Source organism: Pan troglodytes, chromosome 9, assembly GCF_028858775.2.
Source record: "Pan troglodytes isolate AG18354 chromosome 9, NHGRI_mPanTro3-v2.0_pri, whole genome shotgun sequence".
NCBI classification, from domain to species: domain Eukaryota; kingdom Metazoa; phylum Chordata; class Mammalia; order Primates; family Hominidae; genus Pan; species Pan troglodytes.
This window is the reverse complement of record NC_072407.2, coordinates 66,205,399-66,227,615: the sequence shown is the minus strand read 5'-3', so window position 1 is coordinate 66,227,615 and position 22,217 is coordinate 66,205,399. Positions and strand designations below refer to the sequence as shown.

Genomic DNA, 22,217 nt, shown 5'->3' with positions numbered 1-22,217 from the left:
GACAGGAATCAAGTCTCTCCTGCAAGGCAGGCGGGCTAGGCCACATCTTGCCCACAGGGGACTGGGTCCCTGCCTGGCTGGGAGAAGAAACAGGAGGAGGCAGCTCAGATTCCAAACATTCTCTTTATTACGTGTTTGATCCAGAGGAGAAACTAAGTGCAGGGTTGGGGAGGAGGGGGCTAGACGGGGAGGGGCCACCTTGCCTGGGTGCCCCGGGCCCCTACCCCCTTTGGGAGCCAAGCCATGCCCTCCCGGCCCCCTCAGAGCACCCGGGCTGTTCCATAGGGCAGGAGGGGGGAAGGGAGGGAGGGGGAGCCCTTGGTCTGAGCCGCAGTAGGAGTGTGGGGCAGGAGGGCTGAGGTTGGCAAGGCCCCTTCCTAGGACGCAAGGGCTCGGCTTAATCGCTGAGCCTGGCCTGGGAGCGGGGGTGATGAAGAGGGGTGGAGTCATCATAAATCAAAAAAAAAAAAATAAAATAAAATAATAAAAAATAAAACCCATCACAAAAAAATGTACAACTCAGGTGAGGGTAGGGGCAGCCTCTGTGTAGGACTCCCACCCCCAATTTCTCAAGAACAGAAACAGCAGAGAAATAAATTAAGGGATGCAGTGGCCACCACCAGCCAAGCGCCCCAAACCGCCCACGCCCACACTGGCCACTGAGGGTAGCAAGCTGGGAGTCGCTTCGCCTATCTGTCCCCCACCCTGTGGAGGGCAGACGCTCCCGGCCCTGCTGCCTAACCCAGCCTTCTGCCAGGTGGCCCTGGGCAGTGTCTCCTGAGAGGAGGGGGCGACAGTGTCAGGAAGAAAAGGCAAGGCTGAGAGATGAGAGTGGTGAGGGAAGTCACTGCTATGGAGAGAGCTGGTGCCCAGATTAATGCCAATGAAGGGGAAGCCATGGGGAGAGGAAGGGTGAGGGGGCTGTGCTTTCAGACAAAGGCTCCCCCATCACAGAGTGCCCAGTGGCCCTGCTCTGGAGACCAACAGCCCAAGCGGCCCCCTGGGGACCGAGGAGCCAGTCTGCCCTCCAGTCCCCTCCCCTCTCCCAGCCCTGGGGTCAGCCCCTCCTTCTACCCGGGAGGGGTGGGAGAAGATGGCACAGACTTTGAGGGAACACACGTCCCCACAGCAGCTTGTGGAAGGAAATGCCCAGCTCTGGGGAGGAGGGGCAGAGGGTACAGTGTGGAGGGAGGCGGAGCCTTGTGCCGGCCCTCCAGCCTCAGCAGCCCCGGAGCAGCCCCCAGCCCCACCCACTGCAGGGCTGCGCAGCACCCCCGCCCCCTGCCCCACCGCCCAGGCCTCCAGCCCAGGGGCCTGAGGTCAGGGGAAGGCCACCTCTGGTGGTTTGCTTGGAGGGGAAGGAGGGAGGAGAGGGGAGAAGCCCACAGTGGGCCTGGCGGAGGGCCTGACGGGAGCTCCACCACTCTTGCCTGAGAGTGTTCCAGCCCTGAGCCACCCTCCCGGGAAACCCCACAGATCCAGTCTCGACTGTCCCAATGGGGCAGGGAGGAAAGGTGGCCGCTGGGATTTTTTTTTTTTTCTTTTTTCTTTTTGGTAATAAAAAATTTCTTGGTTTAGGCGAAATACTCTGTGCAACCGCAGTACCGAGGGGGAGCCCTGCCCCCCCATCCACCCTCCCCTTCCTTTGCCTCCAGTAGGGGAGAGGAGAAGGGGGAATCTCTGGGCAGGGGTGAATGTGGGGGGCTGGAGAACAATCTCCCACCCCCCACAAACATGTAAGAGAAAACTGAGAAGGGCGAGGGAGGGGAGAAGTGCCAGCAGGGGAGACACACCAATCCATCGCTGCAGTCTCGCCCAGGTGGGGCGGCGCTGCGGCCGACAGCCGGTCCAGCTGGCCCGCCCCCGCCGCCCCCGCTCCTGGCAGCCTGTTAAAGCTTCAGCTCGTTGGCTATTTTGGAGGCAATGTTTTTGAAGGCCATGGAGGTGCCCGATATCCGCTTAAATCGAACCCCGTTGAGAGAGAGCCGCGGCAGTTTGCACACCTCCATCTCCCACTGCACGAAGTCCTCGTGGCCCGGCGTGCCGTGCATGCACAGCAGCATGTACTTCTCATGCAGCTCGCTCTGGCAGCTGTTCGCGTCCAGCACCTTGCGGATCTCCCGCATCATCTCGTTGGGCTCCATGGAGCTCGTGGTCTTCATACTCCACGTGAAGCGGAGGGAGCGGGGCTTGGCCTCCCGAAATTCTTCCTTTTCTTTGTCGTTGCCGCCACTGCCCACCACGTGAGGTCTGTGGAGAGGGCAGAGGCGGGCGTCACGGGGGGGCTGAGGCACCCCACCCCAGGAGAGCCACCCTGGCAGACAGCCCCTGAGCCCAGAGAGGAGAGCGGGAGGGAGCAGGAGCAGCCAGGCGTGGCCCCTGGCCTGCGGGGGCGGAGGGTGGCAGTCCTCCAACCCCCATCTCTCAGGACAGCGAAGGGGAGGAGAAGCCAGCCTTGGGGTAGGCGGGGTGGGGTCAGGGAAGACACCAGTGCCCTCAATAGCACGAGCACAGACTCTCTCTCCAGAAAGAAGCCTCGGAGCACAGGGAGGTGGGATAGTCCAGGGGTAGGAATCTGTAGCCCCGACCACCCGACCCAGAACTCCGACTTCCAGAATGTACCAGACCTGAGGAGAAGGGCCCGTAACTCCTGCAATTGGGTTTGGGAAGGGGAAACTCTCTGAGGAAAGGGAGGCCCCAGAGGGTAGGGACAGGGCAGAACCACGGGAGGAAGAGCCAAGTGGCAGAAGGAAGAGAGGAGCAGGAGGCTGTGGCAAGCCCGGTGGCCCGGGCAGGGCCAGTGCTGGCTCCAGCCCTCTCACCTGAGCGTCTCCACTCGGTCTTTGCTTTCAGGTTCATTCAGGTTCCTCAAAAAACAGAGCGAGGGAGAGTTTAGTGCTGGGATCTCTCGCTCCTTCCGCCGCCACAGACCCAGATGAGAGTGGGTCTGGGGAGGTGCCACCAGTGGGTGGGCAGGACCCAAGCCCAGGGCCCTCTGCCCATCACCTGGCAAGCCAACAGGGCTCTGCAGCACCTCACACTGGCGGCTCAACCATTCCTTTCCAGCAGGGGAGCCCAGCACATGGGGCTTGTCCCTCCCCACATTCCCAGATCTGTGCCGGGGATAAGGAGCCTCTGCTCTGGGGGAGGAGGGGGAGTGGCTGTGCACGCACTTCACTGAGCACACTGAGCACACGGCCTGGCACGAGGCTGCTCCCCCACAGCCAGGGCTCACGCGCTGTTCTGGGGGTTGCGGGTGTGAGTGCGTTTTTGGAGCCACACGCTAGGGTCTCAGGACTGCAGTCCTTTTGGAGGAAAGGGGCTGCAATGCTTTGGATCTCTGTAGGAGGAGGGGCCGTGGCTACGCAAGGGCCTCTGTCAGGAGACTCAAAGTGCCAAGGCCTGGGTCTGCATGGTAGGCACCTGGGGATGGCTTCCTGCTGCTGAGTGGAAAAGGAGGCCTCCTCCGACCTTTCCCAACTCCCCTACCTGCTGGCCTGCCAGGCCATCTGCTCATACGCAGGGAGGATGAGGGTGGGGTGGGGCAGGGCAGGGCAGACACCTTGGTTGGGTGGGTGGGGAACAGGTCTGGCCCCGCTGAGCGGCTTCTCCAGCTCCTGGCTGGAAGATGGGTGTCTGGAGCTAGGAAACTGGGGATTGCAGAGGAGGAAGGATGTGAGAGGAAGGAGGAAGAGCAGCAGCACATAGAAATAAACAGGAAGACACAACCAACACAGGGGTGCACACAAGCGCACTGCGAGCAGGGAGCCCGGCTGTGCGAGGAAGGCACCCTCCCTGCTCTCTCCAGACCCCCTGTGGGGCAGCCCCCTGCTGGGGCCCCTTGAGGCAGCAGCCAGTCATGCAGTCAAGAGCTGGGTGGGAGGAGGAGGGGATAGGGAAAGCCTGAAGACCCTGTCTGGACGTTCCTCCATCAGCTGTGGCACCAATGTGCCTGCCAGGCATCCCAGTCCCAATGCAGGGCCTGAGCAGACAGCCTTGGGGAACAAGCACTCTTAACCTGGCCCTTGGTCTTCAGCTTGGTATTTGGTCCCTGAGGCCTGCAGAGAGGATGAGCATAAGGCCAGGGGTGAAAGAGCCAGGAAGGGGCCTGTGAAGGGAGACCCCTGAGTAAGGGTGCAGAGATCTCCTGTTGTTTTGCTACGGCTTGGGGTAGAATGGCCGTTGCCCTAGAATGTCCCAGCTCCCCGCACTTTGGAAGAGACAGGCCATATCTGGAGAAAACAGCCTAGAGGAGAAGAGGCTTGATTTATCCAGATGCTGCTGGTGGCAGGGGTGCTGGGGCAGGGGTGTGGGTGGGTGGGGCTAGTTCTGCAGGAGCTGCCAGGAGGGGGTGCTGTGCTCCATTTGTGAGACAAAAGCTCCTAAGGTCTGGGGGAATCAGACTGAAACCTTGGGGCCCCAGGGTCCCCGTAGTGTCTCCAAAGTCCTGCGATCCCATAGGCCACGGGGAAGAGGTCACATAGCTCTGAAGTTCAGGAAACCCAGGAGACAACAAACAAGATACCATCCCAGATGCACTTGTAACCCTGGAGCTTCCTCATAGCGCATGCACATGACAAGGGAAAGGGCAGGAAAGGATCCCAACACTTGTGACCAAAACCTGGGGTGAGAGGGAGTGGGGGTGGGGTGGGGTGGGTGAGAGGAGACAATCTTAAAGGGAGGCTTCCCTGAGACAGTCTCCCCTTACTTGAGGACAGGCGTAACTGTGGGCCCAAGGAAGGCCCTCATTTTTAAAGCCATTTGCCCTGAGTGGGCCAATGTGGCCTCTTAGCCCTGCCTGTTCGTACTGGGGGCACGGAGGGCAGGCCTTGTGCTGATGCCCAATCAGAGGCAGTCTTCATCCCTTTAAGATGGCAGAGAGAGGAGGGCCACACAGACTTGGTTAAGCAGATGGAGGAGAGTAAGAGCCAGAAAAGGGGAGTTAGTGATGGAGGCAGGACACAGGACACAGACACACAGACACAGACACACACACACACACACACACACACACACACAGAGCGGGCTCAACGCCTACCTTCTGGCAAACCTGAAAGACAGATTTCTAAAAAAACAAACAAAAAAAAAGACAAAATAAAAAAAGAAATAAAAAAAAAACCAACAAGACGGTATGTGGATAAGCAGGTGGGGGAGGTGGCTTTACAGGTTCAAGGGTCATCCCATTTTCGGAAGAGCCGCTCAGCGAGACTAGAGTCCCAGGCTTTCAGACCTGCCCACACTCTCTGCAGGCCTCACACTTGCATTCTGGGGCTTGGATGGGGCAGTGGCTTTGGCTCCTCCAGCAGAGTGGAGTGAAACGTAGAGGAAGGGCAGGCGAGCCTGTTCTCTCAAAGCCCCTGCTGCTTCCCGAGCTGCTACTCCAAGGCAGGGAGAGGAATGGCAGGATGGGGATGCGGAGCATCCCAGGAGGCCAGCCAGTTGGCTGGATGCACTTCAAGCTGCACCTCTGTGGTGGCTGGGGGCTCAGGTGTGAGAAACCCCGTGAAGAGATCCCCACCCTGGGTCCAACACAGGAAACCTTTGGCACATCGGAGTTAGGTTAGGGAAGAGGCCACTGTAGGCCCTCGCCAGTGATTTCATTTATAGGTTTCACCCTAAAACCCCCGGGCGGAAGGGCATGGCTGCGCCTGCAGCCAGAAACAGAACCAACTAGTGGGAGAGGCAGTCAAAGGGGCAAGAGACCAGGACAAAATTTTCCTTGCTGGCCCCAGCCTGGCTCATGCCTCATGACTTTGCAGCTGCGTCACCAAATATAAGTTTCCATGGGAACCCAGGAGAGAAGGGGGGGCTTTTATTTTAGCATCTGAGTTCACACTCTCCTAGAGAGGAGGCGGCATCGGCCATCTGCTTGGGGCCAGAGAATGAGGGGTGCCTGTGAGGAGTTGGGGAGAGGCCTAAGAGGGGTGGGCCTGGGCACATAAGGTGTTGACAAAGACCTAATTTCTTGTGCTTCCTGAAGCCTCTTCTAACCCCAGGACCTAATACCGGTACAGAGTGTCCCAAACCCCAACCCCCAACCCCCAACCCACCCCGAGTAAAGCAGGAAGGCCTGGCCTGAGACTCTCTGCCACCCAAAGCTCCTTGCTTACCTGCGTACAAACTTGGAGGTGAACTTGCTGAAGATGCTCCCAGAGGCCCCCCGCCGGCCCTGGCTGTGGCCAGAGGGAGAGGCTGGGGTCACACCGTAGGGCAAATTCTGCTGGTCCCGCACCTGTCGGAGCTGCCCAGCATGGAAGGTGCTTCGGCTGGACACACCCCGGGGGAAATTAGTTCGGTCTGGGGCTCCACCACTGCTGCTGATGTTGTGGGCGGATGGGGAGGCAACAGGGACACGCTGGGGGGCTGTGCTGTGGGAAGAGAAGTGGGGTTGAGGGGGACGAATTAGGGTACAGGACAGCCATCATCACTGGGCACCTGGACACCCTGTGGTGGGGACAGGGAGGGGGATGCTAGGGCAGAGGCAGCCATCACGAGGACACAGAAGGAAGGGTGTGACTACTGAGGACAGTGGTGAGAAGGAAGTCTCGTGGAAGTGGAAGGAGATGGTTTGGGAAGGGAGGGAGGGAGGCAAGGAAGGACCCCTGTGGGGAGTGTGGTTTAGGCTGGAGACAGCGGGCTCCCTGGGAGCCGGGCAGACTGGACCCTCAAGGCGGCAATGGGGACCAACCCTTGAGGATTGAGTCCCTGTGATGCCGACTATCCCTGGGGTCCCTAAGGAAACCCTGGAAGGTTCAGAACAAAAAGGTTTCCCTTTGGAGCCTTAGGACAGCTTCCTGCATACCTGTTCTGAGAGGGAGAACTGGAAAAGAGGGGCATTAATGCTCTTTTTTGTTCCCTCCACTTCCTGGCCGCAGGGGACAGACCCATTTCTTGTGGCTAAGATGACAAGAACACAGCAGGACCCCCAAGTGGGAAGAAGAAATTGCTGGGGCAAGGGGGTAGGGTGGGCTGAGGGCAGCAGGTGCACCAGCTGCCCCAGCACACTTGCCTGGGCCGCGGCACCTCACAGTTACTCTCCGTGGGGGGCAGCCCAGAGGCCTTGTTGGGGTGCACGGAGGCCGACATGGATTTCTGGTGCTGGCGGGGCCGGGCCGCAGAGACTGCGGCAGAAGCAGAAGCCGTGGAGGCCCGGGACCCTGGCATGGTTAGGCTAGGAAACAAAAGCAGCGGAGAGGCCCGTGTTAGGGGTGAGTGAGGGCGGGAGGCCTGGATTAGGAAGCAAGGGCAGGGAAAGGGCCAGAGCTGGGGAGCTCTGGCAGGGTAGAGGTCAGGCCTGGGCAGCAGCGGGATGCAAGTCAGAACTGAGGAATGCGGGGTTGAGAAGTGGAGGTGAGTGAGGTCGGGAAGCAGCGAGGTGGGTCAGTGCCTGGGAAGAGGAAATCAGAAATGAAGGAGAGCAGACAAGGGGCCGCTGCCTCCAGGCTGCACTGGCCTCCTAAGAATTTTAAGAACAGGAGAGTTTCTTCTACAGAAAGAGTGGGGTGTTGCTGAGGGGAAACTTTCATAAACTCAGAAGAGATAGAGCCAGGAATGCAACACCAAGAAATGCGGCCGGTGAAGGCGGGGGAGCTCTGGTCTCATGGGGATGGCTGGAGTCGCCCTCTATGTGTACACCCCTCAAGGTGGGCATCTCTTGGTTCTGCCCTGAGCTGGGACCCCCAACACAAGGCCTTAGCTGCTCATGTCTAGAGGAGGGCAGCTGCCATGCCCTGGCCGTGGTCAAGAAGCGAGCATGTAGCTGAGATGGCCACGGTCAGCCCCACACTTGGCAAACTGCAAGTAGCAGTCAGAGGAAGATGGGGAGGAGGCAATGGCGTGGAATAGGGGAGGGGAAAGCTGGACTGGACACAGCCAGGATGGAACTCCAGGGAGCAGGGAGCAATGCGCTGGCAGGGACAGGAGACGGTGCTGCTGACAGACATCACCCTGTGAGACATGGCTCCTAGGAAGCGAGGCAGGCAGGGCCCGGGTCTCTCACCTGTCTTTGCCATTCTGGATGGAGGCCTGGCCGAGGCTGGCCCGCTCCAAAAGTGGGGAATTCCTGCTTCGATTTGTGCTGGTGGAGAGGACGCTGTTCTGTGGGGAATAAAGGGCAAGCGTTCTATCAGAAAGCCAAAGTGGTCTACAGCCAGGTTCTCCCCCCAGGTTCATGGAACAGGCTTCCTGTCCCTTCCACCTGAAGCAGACAGTGGTAGGTTAAGGAAAGGATTCTGCATTTACTCCTGGGAGCGAGGCTTCCTGCTATAAGCAGAAGTAGTAGCCAAAGGGAACAGAGTCTGAATTAAGAGAAGAGCTGCCTGGAGAGGGCAGGCCCCACCGCAGGAAGGAAGGAGAGGGCGGGGGGTGCGGCTCACCGTGGAGGGGGTTGGGGTGGTCTTCTTCCTCTCCAGACCGGGCAGGGGGCTGGCAGGCACCTTGGCTGTGCTGCTGGCTTTCCGCCCTGACTCCCGGTCCTCCTCAGGCCGCTTATTTTCTGCGTTGTTACTCTGAGTCTTCTTAGAGTAAGAATTAGAGGTGGGAATGGCAGGACCAGCTGCTGGGCCAGAGGGAGGATGGGAATGGGTAAGGCCAAGGGGTCCACTGAGCGCCAGCCCCACGCATGCTCATTTCCTACAGGGCTGGCCAACAACCCAGCAAGCTCCCATTCCACAGAGGCGAGGGAAGGGAAGTGGCTTGCCCATAGCCACACTACTAATAAGTGGCTGAACCAGGACTGAAACTTAGTTGTGTTACCCAAGTCCCTACAGAACCTGTAACCTCTCTGGAGAGGGGTGAGTCCCCACCTACAACTCCCAAAAGCATTTACCCTGGTCGCTGAAGCGCCGCTGCTTGGGATTGGCCGACACGCTGCGCTGTACCTTGTGGGATGGGGATGGGGCGCTGCTATTGGTCAGATCAGCTGAAGGCCGGGGTTTCAGGGTGATGGTGTCGCCTTCCAGCTGAAAGAAACAGAAAACAGCTTCAAGGGAGGGCAGAAGTCATGTGGAGATCCCTACGCATGGACACATTTACACATACCGCCCTCTCCCAACACTCAAACACCCCAGGATCATACCGGACATCCACTTGTAAGACCAATACATCCCCCCTGGAGGAGACCCTGGAGACACACATGCTCTGACACAGACACTGACAAACACAGTCTCAGAGAGGAATACATAAGCCCACACACCCAGAGACACAAACATCCGCAAGAACACATGTCCAGACTCAAGTCCAGTCCCCTCAACACAGAGCAATATGGGCCTATACCAAGTGTCACCAGGTGCCTCTTAAGGATCCCACCACCAGAGGGAGAGCAGGGCAGGGAGGCTGGGAGTTCATGTGGGGATACTCAGATGATGAACAAAACCCAAATGGGCAGAAGAACAATCACAAAGTCTCCAGATCCACAGACGGGAAGACGGACACATACACACACACACACACACACAGATACACACACCCAAACGTAAAGCACTAGACAGAAGCAACAGACTCAATAGCCGGGTATGGTGGCACATGCCTGTAATCCCAGCTACTTGGGAGGCTGAGGCAGGAGAATCGCTTGAACCCGGGAGGCGGAGGTTGCAGTGAGCCAAGATCCTGCCATTGCACTCCAGCCTGGGCAACAAGAGCGAAACTCCGTCTCAAAAAAAAAAAAAAAAAAAAAAAAAGCAACAGACTCAAACTTCCGATCAGACACACACAGAGAGAGACACACACACACACACACACACACACACACACACCCAGAAATGTACACTTCCAGATACAAAAAGAGACACAAAGATATCTAGATCAATGTAGTAGTGCTAGCCGATGACCTAGACACATCTAATCAATGCAGACTAACCTAGATCAACTCACCCGTATTGAAACTCTGACCCAGTCCCACACCGACCCTACCAGCTTTCTATTAATTCACTCATGGAGATCAGTGAATGGGCCAGAGGACCTTAGACACCAAAGCTGAGGCTTAAAATTGGTGAGCAGAGAGCACACCTACTCAGAGATGAGCTTCTGCCCTCAACAGGTGTTAGAAGCATAGGTGCTACAGACAGTGAGGCTGGCCAGGTCAGAGAATGGAGCAGGGAGCACACACCTCGGAGCTCTTGTAGCCCAGGAGCAGATAGGTGGCCATCACCTCGTTGTATCTCTGGCCCACCAGCGAGTCCTGGATCTCTTCCCGTGTATAACCCATGGACACCATCAGCTCTGCACAGGGGGACATACAGTTAAGACTGGCCTCAACTCCTAGGCAAGCTTAACCTCACAGCCCGGCACAGCCTCACCTGTCCGCCGGGGGTCCTTGTAGTCAGGGAGTGGCTCCACGTAAGGCTTTAGTTCATCATCTTCGTGACCCACATTCATCCATCGATCTTTCATGATTTGCTGGGGAGCACAGAGAAGGAAAAGGGCAGGGGGAAGAAACTCAGCTGGAAAGTTTCTGTGGGGACCCCAGGCCCTTCCGCCAGTTGGGCTCCACTGCTCACCTCTAAAGTGCCTCTCTTGCTGGGATTAAGAATGAGAAATTTCTTAAGCAGGTTTTCACAGTCCGTGGACATGTAGAATGGAATACGGTATTTTCCCCTCAGTACCCGTTCCCGCAGCTCCTGCAGGAGGATCCAGGGTTAGAAAATTGAAATCACCCCAAGGCCAAAGGAAGAAACCTAATATCCAAGATCCTGAGAGCTTAAGCCTGGCAAAGCAGACATAAATGAAATATGGAAGAAGGCAGACAGCCTGGGGACAAGACACCTCACCAGAGAGGCAAGTGAAGTCAAATACCCTCGTACCCTCTAACTTGACCAGTCCGAGGCCTGCAATCCGGAGTGCCTTGGGGGATGAACACACACACAGTTTATCCCATCTTTCGAGAAAGGAACTGAGGTTATTCATTCCCAGGTGCAGAAGGCCTTTGACTGCTGCTACCTCAGCAAGCCCTTCTCTGAAGCTTTGGCTTGGGACAAATGTAGACAGGTGGCAAAGGCAGGAGGTCAGGGCTAAGACCAGAGGCCGAGAGGAAATGAGAAGCAATAAAAAGCTTGCACTTCACTCCACCTTGAGGTTCTGTCCATCAAAAGGCAGGGATCCGCTGACCAGTGTATAGAGGATAACTCCTAGGCTCCACACATCCACCTCGGGTCCATCATATTTTTTGCCCTGGAAGAGTTCTGGGGCAGCATAAGGGGGACTGCCACAGAAGGTGTCCAGCTTGTTCCCAAAGGTGAATTCATTGCTGAAGCCAAAGTCTGCAATCTTGATGTTCATATCAGCATCCAAGAGCAGGTTTTCTGCCTGGGAGGTAAGATGGAAAACATCAGGGAACCAAGTGGACCAGACTAAGGCCCTGGGCAGGAAGGAGCTGAGGGGAATGGGAGAACAAACGGAAAGTCATCTTCAGTCTCAGAACTTTCTCCACCAATTTCAGGGCAGGGCTTCAATCAGCGTGAATAGGCTGGGCAGGAGGAAGGCAATGCAGGCCACTCCTCACGTGGGCAGCCATGGGAGAGATGGGATCTGAAGGCCCAGAGACCCTGTGAGCTGTGCAAAGCTTCAGCATCAGGCCCAGGTTAATCAAATCATGTCTGTGAGGACTCAGCAGCCAAGAGACCCACAGGTGTCCTCAAACTTGAGTATCTTGGTGATGGAGATGGTACGTGTGTGCCTGCCTGCAAAGCAGCTGGGATACAGCTGTGGAACTTTCAGCACTCTTCCCTGGGTCAGCTACCAGGTTGCCTGAAAGACTGAGAAAGCCTGGAGTGTGCCTGCCTCGCTTGGCAGCACTGAAAGGTGATGTGCCAAGAGGTGAAATGGCAGAGGCCCCCTGCTCAAGGGCTAGAATGGAACCCGAGGTCCAGCCACAAGGCCTCTATCAGAGGCAGCCCTAGGGGCTTTCTGGTCATCTCAAAAAAAAAAAAAAAAAAAAGAAAGAAAGAAAGAAAGAAAGAAAAAAAGAAAGGCTGGAGTTTCCTGGAACACTCAGGGCCTGATGGTTATTGATGGTTTTATCATGGAGAACCAAGAGGCAACAACCTGGCTCCCACTCAAAGGCACAAGGAGAAGTGCATGCCTTACCTTTAAGTCTCTATGGACAATAAACTTCTGGTGACAGTACTGCACAGCAGACACTATCTGAAAGGAAGGAAGAAGGGTTAACCCAGGGGTGCCTGAGGGTGGGCCACAGGGGCTGACAGAGCAGTGACCCTGTGACTTAGTGCTAACCTGCCACACCGATAAGCAGAGCCCAAAGTACCCTCCAAGGGCCACTTACAGACAGGCAGCTTATCCTTACATGTCAAACCCCAAAAGCAGAGGTCAGGCCTAGCTCCTATGGAGGGAGTCACACCTACCTGGCGGAATTTGGCTCGAGCCTCTTTTTCTTTCATCCTGCCATGAGCCACTAGGTAATCAAATACCTCTCCTGTAAGAGACCAGGCAGGGATCTCAGTCAGAGCTGGCTGGAGGTGGAAGAAGTGGGGGCACAACAGGAAGAGGCAGTTCCACACCTACCGCCACTAGCGTACTCCATGACAAGGTAGAGCGTTTTCTCAGTCTCAATCACTTCAAATAATTTAACTACAAGAGAAAAGGCCAAGCCTTAAGTCAAGAAGCAACAGGGGCCACATACTGCTCTCCAACATGTCCAGGAGCATCCTAGGAACCAAAGTCTCCCCTCCTTTCATGATCCCCCACTCCCAAGAACAAGTTCCTCTCATGCCAGCCAAACTGCTAAGGACAACCCAGTGTGCCAGAAGGGGAGATGGATTTTGAGCTGAGCTTCCCCAGGGGCATCCTTGAAGACTGCAGACTCCAGAAGGCAGTGCACCTCGGGGAGAAGATGACATGCTGGAAAGCAGTGCCTTGCTGTTGGGGAAGAAGAAAGAAATAACAACTTGTGCTCACCTATGTTGGGATGATTCAAAACCTTCATTATTCTTACTTCGCGGAATAGCTGGAAGATAAAATACCAGGGGTCATGCCTGCCCAACTTGCTCCCCTCAGGTCTCTCCAAACAGTCCCTGCCAGGATTTGTTTTTCCCAAAAAACCAAAACCGGGCAGGGAAAAGAAAATACGGTGGTTGTCTAGCTCATGCACGGCCTTCCCCGTGGCTGGGAAGTTGGGGAAGCTGGAGGAGGGCTGGCTGTGGGGACGTGCTACCCGGGATGGCATCAGGATGAGCCAGCCATGCCCTCTGCTGCGTCTACCAAATCCAGCCCCAAAACAGCAGGCAGGTTTTGGCTGGGTGCCTCTACTGGAGGGAGTGTGAGCCCGTGTGCGTGAATATTCAGAATCCGAGCTGCTGCCTTGGTTCAGTGACAGTACACACCCCAGCTTGGTCTGTGTAAAGGGGTGGTAGAGCACGAGAGGGGGACCCCATCATTTTCTGATTTACAGTAGTCAGAGGGCTCTGTTCTAGGGGATAGGCCTTTCCTTCCTGGGCCTCTAGGGTGGTGACAGAAGAAGCCACTCCTATATATAGCTGATGCCAATTTTAATCAAATCCACCTCCACACACTCACGCTCTCTTTGTGAAACAAAACCAGGGGCTCCAAACCATGTATTTCCATAAAGAAAGATGACAGAAATGAACTCCTTCCCCTCTGCGGGGGCCAGAGAACTGGAGGTGGGGCTTTTTGTAATTTCAGGCCTCATCACTTGCACAAAGAACAGAACTAGTTTTTGTTGTTGTTTTTGTTGGGGGTAGGGGAAGCCCTAATTCAAGATATGGTTTATGGAATAAAGTGAATACATTTGTTTCCCCTTTAATGATGCCCCAGAGCTTTCCTAAGCTAGAAAGGAAAAGAAGAAAAAGGCTTTCCAATCCTCAGGAACCCAATGCTGACCTTACCCTTTATTAGGGCCTAGGTTTTTCTTACTTTTTTCCCTGGTCCAACAGATATTTTGGATGGAGAGGCAAAAAGCCTGGATACCACCCTCTGGGGCAGTAATGGGGAGCAGCTCTGAAATGGGGCCAGAGGCAGCTGCCAGGGCTTCTTCCCCTGAGGCTGCTCACCTGGCATGGAAGTGACATTCTTCTGGGAGAACTTGGGGTTTTCTGGGCTTGTCTAGACCCCTGAGGGGGCTAGATTCTTCAATGTTCATTTTTCAGGGATCATTGCTGAGATCACATTTTTGGCCAGAATCAGACTGACTTTAGTAACAAAGAGTCTCAAAAGGTTTTGAAAATGGCTCTATTTGTCTGGTGTTGGTGCCTTCCAGAGAGTCAGGAAGAATTAGGGAGAAAACCAAGAAGAATTAGGGAGAAAAACAAGGTCGGGAATAAGATGGCTTGGTGGACTGGCGATTATTACGATGGCAGGCTAGACTGCTCCCAAGGCCAAATGGCCCACCCCACGCTGACTTCTTCTGTGGGGCTGGAGCCAGGATGTCATAAGCAGCCGTTTTTCCCTTCCTCCTAGAAAGCTTCAAGCAGGGACACCCTGATGATGACAACAATGTTTCTACTGAACTGAAGAACCCTTGAAGGGATCCCAGGGGTAACAATAAATAGGAAACACCTTGGTTCTGGCTACTTGCATGTCAGGAGAACAACTCATCCACTCTAATTCCATGAGCATCGCCCTCAACAACAATCCTCAGCCCTTACTCCTAAGGTTCCCAGTATCACTATCTGACTCTGTTAGCACGAATCATGCCTTCTCCTAACTCAACTGCCACAATATGCTTATGGAGAAAATATCTGATTTGCCACAAGATGAACAGAACTAGGTTTTGTTCAGAAAATTTGAGCTGGAGCTCATTCTCTAAAAGGTAGCTGGCACAGAACCCACCGGCAGGTTCCCTGCTTCCTCTTATTCTTGTATTTCTAAAGCCACTCCCCTGTATCATTCCAGATCTTGAAGTAGCTACATGTGTTTCTAGTAGTGGCTACAAACATGTGTTTTTGCATAGGGCTGGCCACAAGCCAGAAGATAACAAGATGCAGGAAGTAGGTCAGACAGGTAGGCCAAGTGGCTGGGAATGAACAGAAAGACTTCACAAGAGCCAGTGCCTATGGCCAGGAAGCCCACTCAGGAGGAGTCACCACAGATGATCCAACCAAAGCCCCGAAGGTAGCAGAGCCATGGGAGGGAATGGTTGGGGGACGGTGAGTGAAATGGCCAGAAAATTTAAACTAGGAATTCAAGAGAAGGTCTAAATGGGGTCAGTAGATCATTGACCCCAGAAGAGAGATTTAGAAAGGGACAGGCGGGCTGGGGGCAGTGGTTCACGCCTATAATCCTAGCACTTTGGGAGGCCAAGGCGAGCGGATCACTTGAGGTCAGGAGTTCGAGACCAGCCTGGCTACCATGGTGAAACCCCATCTCTACTAAAAATACAAAACTTAGCCAGGCGTGGTGGCGGGTGCCTATAATCCCAGCTACTCGGGAGGCTGAGGCGGGAGAATCGCTTGAAACCAAAAGGCGGAGGTTGCAGTGAGCAGAGATCACACCATTGCACTCCAGCCTGGGTGACAAGAGTGAGGCTCTGACTCAAAAAAAAAAAAAAGGGACAGGAGGTGCCATGTGCTTACTTTCTGGAGGCTGGAGGAGTTCAGTTGAGTCTTGTCAATGATCTTCACAGCTACCTGAGGATGAGACAAAAAGGCCCCAAATCACTTCTCTGACCAGGCGAAACCTAGGATTCCAATCTACTTCCTCCTTTATATTTCTTACTCCTTTTCATCCCACAGCTTTTTGCACCCCTATATCTCAGATCTCATTTCTGCCAGATAAACAAGAGGTTGGCTGCAGTAGTAGTCCCATCACCACCTGCTGAGTGTCAACAGGGCTGGGAGGTGCTGCCATGTCCCCAGTCCCAGTGCTCACCTCTTTCCCAGTCAGGATGTGTCGGGCCAACTTCACCTTGGCAAAATTACCCTTGCCAATGGTCTTGAGGAGCCGGTAGTTTCCAATGTGGGGCTGCTCATCAGCAGAGGTGGCTGAGTTGCGGCCCCGAATCATGTTGGACTTACTGCTGGGCTTGGAGTCAAGGTGTCCCAAGGTGGGCTGCGGGGTGGAAACAGACATACCATTACATGCTACACTTCCAGTCCTCTAAACGCTCTCTGCAAAATATATAAGGGATGAGGGTGCAGGGGCAGATTCCAGGGGGCTGGTAGGCATGTGAAGAATGATATGGCAGCAGAAGAAAGGAGAGGGGGCTGAGATGACAGCCAGTCTTCACTCCAAAGAAGCACATCATAAGGTCCAGTGCCCAGGTCCTGTGGGTGGCAAAGCTCAGGAGCAGAGCTGTCCCATCACTGGCTCCCTGAACCTCCATTGGCAACACAACAGCTCGTCTGGTTCAGGAGGGAGAGCCGGTACCCTGCCTCCCTCCATGCTGCCTGCGCACACTGCGAGAAGACTGCATCTCAAAGTCATGGTAGCTACATGGTCATAACTGCTTCAACGCCCTCATTGCCACCCAAAACTTACATGAACCTTTATTTTTTATTTATTTATTTTTTTGAGACAGAGCTTTACTCTTGTTGCCCAGGCTGGAGTGCAATGGTGTGATCTCAGCTCACCGCAACCTCCACCTCCCGGGTTCAAGCAATTCTCCCACCTCAGCCTCCCGAGTAGCTGGGATTACAGTCATGCGCCACCACTCCTGGCTAATTTTGTATTTTCAATAGAGATAGGGTTTCTCCATGTTGGTCAGGCTGGTCTCAAACTCCTGATCTCAGGTGATCCGCCCGCCTTGGCCTCCCAAAGTGCTGGAATTACAGGCGTGAGCCACTGCGCCCAGCCATAATAACTTTGTTGGGTAGAAACATAGTAGCCCTTCCTGCATGGAAGGACTGCATGGCCAAAGTCGAACCCAAGTCTCCCGCGTAGGAGACGAAATTTCTGCCGCTGAACTACCAATGCCCCACTGAACCTTTGTTATTTATCACTTTACATTTATTTGCCGTCTCCCCCAGTAAAAATGGAAGCACATGAAAGCAGGCATATATTCTTTATTCACTGATACATCCCAGCACTTAGAGAGACTGGCTTATGTTTGCTGCTCAATGAATACTTGTACAATGAAAGAACTGAACGATTAGGTCTGAGCAAGGCAGCAGTCTGCCCTGCTCTGCCACCCGGCTCAAATGAGGGGATGAGGAAGCAGAAGCTACAACGACCAGCACTGAAGAGGCATATAAACATAATACGGGTTGAATATCCTTTATCCAAAATGCTTAGGACCAGAAACGTGGCAGATTTTAAATTGTTTTGGATTTTGGAATATTTGCATATACATAATCAGATATCTCAGGGATGGGACCCAAGTCTAAACATTTATTTTTCATGTGTACATTATATACATGGCCTGAAGGTAATTTCATGACATTTTAAAATAATTTTGTGCATGAAATAAAGTGATTGAATTTTGATTATAACCTGTCATATGGGGTTACGTGTAGAATTTTCCACTTGTGGCATCATGCTGGCACTCAAAAAGTTTAGATTTTGGAGCATTTTGGCTTTTGGATTACAGATGTTCAACCTGTACAAAAAGGGTATGGTCTAGACAAAAAACATACATCTATGTGAAGACGTGTACATTCCTCAAAGTGCTAAACACAGACTATATGAGCCAGCAATTCCGCTCCTCAGTATATACAAAAGAGAAATGAAAACAGAAATCCACAAAAAACCTGTAACCAAGGTTCACAGCACCATAATCCATAATAGTCAAAAAGTGGAAACAATTCAAATGCCCATCAGCTGGATGAACGGATAGACAAACGTAGCATATCCTTACCGGGGAATATTGGTTGGCAGTAAAAAAGAATATATGCTACAACACAGAAGAAACTTGAAAACGATGTTGAGTAAACAAAGCTGGTCATAAAGAACCACATATTGTATGATTCCATTATATGAAATGCCCAGAACAGGCAAATCTATAGAGACAGAAAGTAGGTTAGTGGTTGCTGAGAAAGATGGGGGAAATTTAAGGGTGAAAACTAAGGAGTATGGGGTTTCTTTTCGGGGTAATGAAAATGTTCTAAAATTGATTGTGGTGATGGATACACAACTGTGAATTTAATAAAAGCCACTCATATAAATTTCAAATGGATAAACTTATGGTATCTCACTAAAATTGTTCAGAGTCTGGGCCAGGCAAGGTGGCTCATGCCTAAATCCCAGCACTTTAGGAGGCTGAGGCAGGAGGATCACTTGAGGCCAGGAGCTCGAGACGAGCCTGGGCAACATAGGGAGACTCTGTCTCTACAAAAAATTAAGAAATTAAGAAATCTTGGGAGGTTGAGGCAGGTGGATTGCTTGAGGTCAGGAGTTCGAGACCAGCCTGGCCAACATAGTAAAACCTTGTCTCTACTAAAAATACAAAAAATTAGCTGGGCGTGGTGGATTACAGGTGCCTGTAATCCCAGCTACTAGGGAGGCTGAGGCAGGAGAATTGCTTGAACCCAGGAGGAGGAGGTTACAGTGAGCTGAGATCGCACCACTGCACTCCAGCCTGGGCAACAAGAGTGAAACTCCGTCTCAAAAAAAAAAAAAAAAAAATTAAGAAATCAACTGGGTGTGATGGCATGCACCTATAGTCCCAGCTGCTCTGGAGGATGAGGCGGGAGGATCACTTGAACCCAGGAGGAGTTCGAGGCTGCAGTGAGCCATGATCATGCCATTGTACTCCAGCCTGGGTGATAGAGCGAGACCCTGTCTCAAAAAAAAAAAAAAAAAAAATGCAGAGTCTGGTCTAACTCCTGATTAGCGCCCTGGTTTACATCTCACAAAGAACATCTGGAGCGATCGCTCCAGCATACTGCAACAAAGCATATGAGGCCAGAGCCTCATCCCAGAACCATCCAGAGCTGCCTTGGAAACTTCAAGGAAACAGTCTGGAGGGCAGCAGGGTGACCAGAGGAGTGTGAGTGAAAGTTCTTCCTTTCATGGCCCCTGCTGGCTGTACGTGAAGCACTCAAAAACCACAGAGAAAAAAAGAATGACTTGCTACTACCCAAGGAACTGTCCAGCATTCCTAGACAAGAAGCTTGCTAGCTCAACCAGATGCTTTTCAGGCAGAAACGACAGCAGCAAGTTAAATACAGTATCCTGATTCTGACATTTCCCCTTCTTCATTGTGCCCACGTAGGGCCTTTGCATAGTAGCTGCAGGCTGTCTTTTGGTGAGCTGTTTGACCAGATCCCAGAAACACATGGGGTTGGACCTTGGAGGAGGAAGATCCCATGCATTTGGTAGATGTTTGAAGGGGGAGGCTCCTCACATCCCAGAAGAGGCCCTTTTAACTTCCTTCTCTCTTCCTCATCAACTTTGCATCTCCATGAAGCCCCCCAGCTCTTATTGTCTGCTCATTCCAGCCCACAGAGCTCTCTGGTGCTCTGTTCTCCACGCACCCTGTAGCTCACCTAAGCCTGGTTGGTCCTCAAACAGTGTCTGCAAGACAAGTGGATTTTTAAATACCTGCTTTTTTCCCTTCCAAAGGAACTCTAGGGTTCACACCCCTTGGAGAGAAGGGCATTTCTAGGCCCTGCTGGCACCTGATTGGGCCAGCCTCCTGAAGGGTACCCTAGCCCTGTCCAGCAGGGTACTGAAAGCCTGGTCTCCTCAGGCTACCTTTTTCTCAGCCCCATCCTCCCTTTCAGTGCTGCTAGACTGCCTCCAACCCTACCCATCTGCCTAAGGGGCAATGAACAGGAAAAAACCTTCCTTCTGCCCCAACTCCTACGAGAGGAAGATGGGTGGGAAAGTTTCCTTGGCAACCTCTAGTTCACCTTCTAAGTTTGTTATCACTCCCTGTTTCTCTGAGGATATAAGCCCAAGGCAGCAGGAAGTGTGACGGTCTCTAAGTTCTCAAAATCCAGACCAGGGATTTAGCATCTACCTGCAGACTTGGGCCTTTTGCCAACTGAGACCAAATCTGGGCATCCCATGCCCATCCTGAGCTCTGCTCTGCCCATCCTGAGCTCTGCTCTGCCCATCCCTCTTGGTGAACCGAGGGGCTGGTCTGTGTGGCACAGCAGGTCAGCGTTCCCTGCCTGGCCCTGCTGCACACTGGGCCTCAAGGAGCTTAACAACCACAAGCAAGATTGTACCATTCATTCTCTTCCTTTCTGGTTAAGACTGTAGATGTCGGAGATAAGCTGCCAGGTTTCAAATCCTAAATCTGTCACCTACTCAGCACATATTAACTTTATTATTATCATCAACATCATCAAGCCAGGCACAGTGGCTCATGCCTTTACAGGCAGCACTTAGGGAGGCAGAGGCAGGAGGATAGCTTGAGCCCAAGAGTTCAAGACCTGCTGTTCACAAAAAGGAAAAAAAAAAAAAAGAATATATTTAAAAAGGCAATACAGTGAGACCCCCATTCACAAAAAGGAAAACACACACACACACACAAACACAAAAAACCCCAAAACAAAACAAGTGTAACATCAACATTGTCAAGAAGGAGGTGAGACTATTACAAATGGGGAAGAGAACTACCCAAAAAACGACCAGTGGCCAATACTGCCAGACACCTGTGCCAGGCAGGATCCCGAGGAACTCTGCAGTCCAACAGAATCAGGTTCAAGCCCTGGCTCCCCAACGTACAAGCTTTAATTTCCTTATCTGTAAAGTGGCAACAAACATTCCCTACTTTACACAAGTAGATGAAAGAGCACATGTAAAATGCCTTATCCAATGTTCAATAAGAGCAATCATTATGTCCCCAAATACTACTGTCTGCCAATCCAGAAGTCTTACTGTCAAAACAACCTTCCAAATCGAAGTTGAGCCCGCTAAGCCAGCTACAGCTCAGCTGGAGGCTGACAAGAGATGCTACGGGCCTTTCCGCAGAAGGGGCCAGGTTGAGTGCCCGCTCTCTTCCAGACCTGGTGAAATGCCACACTCCCTCAACCTGTTGCTAGCCGACACCAGCACCTCTAGCCTTCAAAAGAGGGAAGAAGGAGAGTCAGGAACTCAAGACAGGGTGGCTGTGAAGGGCTGGTCCCACACTGGGTATCCAGGACAGGGAAAGAGAGGAGGTTCTGCTTGTTCAGGAGCCAGAGAAGCAACAAGCACTGGTGCTTGCTCTTTGATCCCCTGCTCCAAAGTCACCAACCCCCTTTTCGGGACTGAACCATCCAACTCAGAGGACTCCAAGTGCTCAATCCTTCCCTTACTTACCCCTGCACCCCTTCTTCTATGCTGTAAGATGTTTCCCACAGCAGGGATGTGACCCAGGGTAAGGAGGCAAGCCGCTGGAAGGAAGCAGAGAAAAGAAAAAGGGAAAAGAGAAGAGAGAGTCTCCAACAGAAATGCTTCTTGGGCCAAGGCCCCAAGTGAGGCAACTTCCTCACCTAGCTTCTTCCCTGAAGGATAAAGAGGTAAGAGTATGCAGTGGCTAATATGGAGAGAGAGTTTCTCTTTTTTGGTTCTGGCTGCACCATTCAGCTTGGCCCTGGGTCTCACCAACAGGATGGCAGGCTGAGGATTAGCTGCCCTGCTGGGCCAACTCAATAGGACCTGGCAAAAGCCACGCTCTCCCCTCTACCACCATCCTCCCTGCTTATAGTAAGACGTGGCGCACCAGGCACTCCCAAAGCTCTGGCCTATATCATACTCCAGACAGGCCCTGAAGGATGGAGGAGGTCTGTCAAGAGTAGCCCCTATGGCTCTCAAGTAGCCTTTAGAAAGAATAAGGGGTCACCCTGCAAGGCAGTTATTTGGAACCAAAAGGCAAACCAAGCAGTCACTAAGCAGGCCTGATTCAGAAGTAGGGCTGAAACAGCTTTGGGGTCTGCTACTGAGAGGAAGAGAGAAGGCAGGACATGGAGGAGAAAATAAAAAGATAGTTTTGCATCCACTGGGCCTGTCAGGCCCCTTCCGCCTGGGATCTCAGACTCGGCCTAGGTGTGTTGTCAGGCTTGCCCGGAAGACAGCCTCCACCCCGAGAGGCCTGGCGCTGACTCAGGTAGGCAGGGCCCCTGCCCTAATGCTGGAGGCTCCTACCAACAGTTGTCCCATGGAGAAGCTCATGCTTTGGGGCTCTGCATTCAGGGCTGGCCTCAAGTGTCCTTTGGCTTCCCGAGGGCTGAGAAGGGGCCAAACCAGGAGGGGTGATATTCCCTGGCCAGAAGCAGAGTAAGCCAGGCACTATAGAGTTGGGGGAGAAAAGTGTCCCTTGGGCACCAGTCCTGGGCGATGGCCCCAGATCCTAGGCTCCCCCTCACTGTAGCACGGGAGCA

At 53.3% G+C, this 22,217-nt stretch overlaps 1 protein-coding gene across 17 annotated transcripts in view; it reads right to left on the bottom strand.

The window, feature by feature from the left end:
* Positions 1-104: 104 nt before the first annotated feature.
* MARK2 (microtubule affinity regulating kinase 2) overlaps positions 105-22,217 on the bottom strand; it is a 72,266-nt gene continuing 50,153 nt past the window's right edge. For 2 of the 17 annotated variants that reach the window (XM_024347218.3, XM_024347224.3), the window contains exons 2-19: positions 15,838-16,017; positions 15,543-15,596; positions 12,910-12,958; positions 12,517-12,582; positions 12,357-12,427; positions 12,082-12,138; positions 11,065-11,301; positions 10,497-10,616; positions 10,296-10,395; positions 10,106-10,218; positions 8,828-8,960; positions 8,376-8,557; positions 8,000-8,097; positions 7,010-7,171; positions 6,111-6,368; positions 5,039-5,065; positions 2,823-2,867; positions 105-2,250 (exon numbers count right to left, since the gene is read on the bottom strand). In XM_024347218.3, the coding sequence (XP_024202986.1) occupies positions 1,890-2,250; positions 2,823-2,867; positions 5,039-5,065; positions 6,111-6,368; positions 7,010-7,171; positions 8,000-8,097; positions 8,376-8,557; positions 8,828-8,960; positions 10,106-10,218; positions 10,296-10,395; positions 10,497-10,616; positions 11,065-11,301; positions 12,082-12,138; positions 12,357-12,427; positions 12,517-12,582; positions 12,910-12,958; positions 15,543-15,596; positions 15,838-16,017 (2,313 nt within the window). In that variant the 3' untranslated portion in view covers positions 105-1,889. The remainder of the gene's footprint in view (positions 2,251-2,822; positions 2,868-5,038; positions 5,066-6,110; positions 6,369-7,009; positions 7,172-7,999; positions 8,098-8,375; positions 8,558-8,827; positions 8,961-10,105; positions 10,219-10,295; positions 10,396-10,496; positions 10,617-11,064; positions 11,302-12,081; positions 12,139-12,356; positions 12,428-12,516; positions 12,583-12,909; positions 12,959-15,542; positions 15,597-15,837; positions 16,018-22,217) is intronic. The other 15 variants (XM_024347221.3, XM_063784145.1, XM_024347219.3 and 12 more) reach the window with 14 other exon arrangements.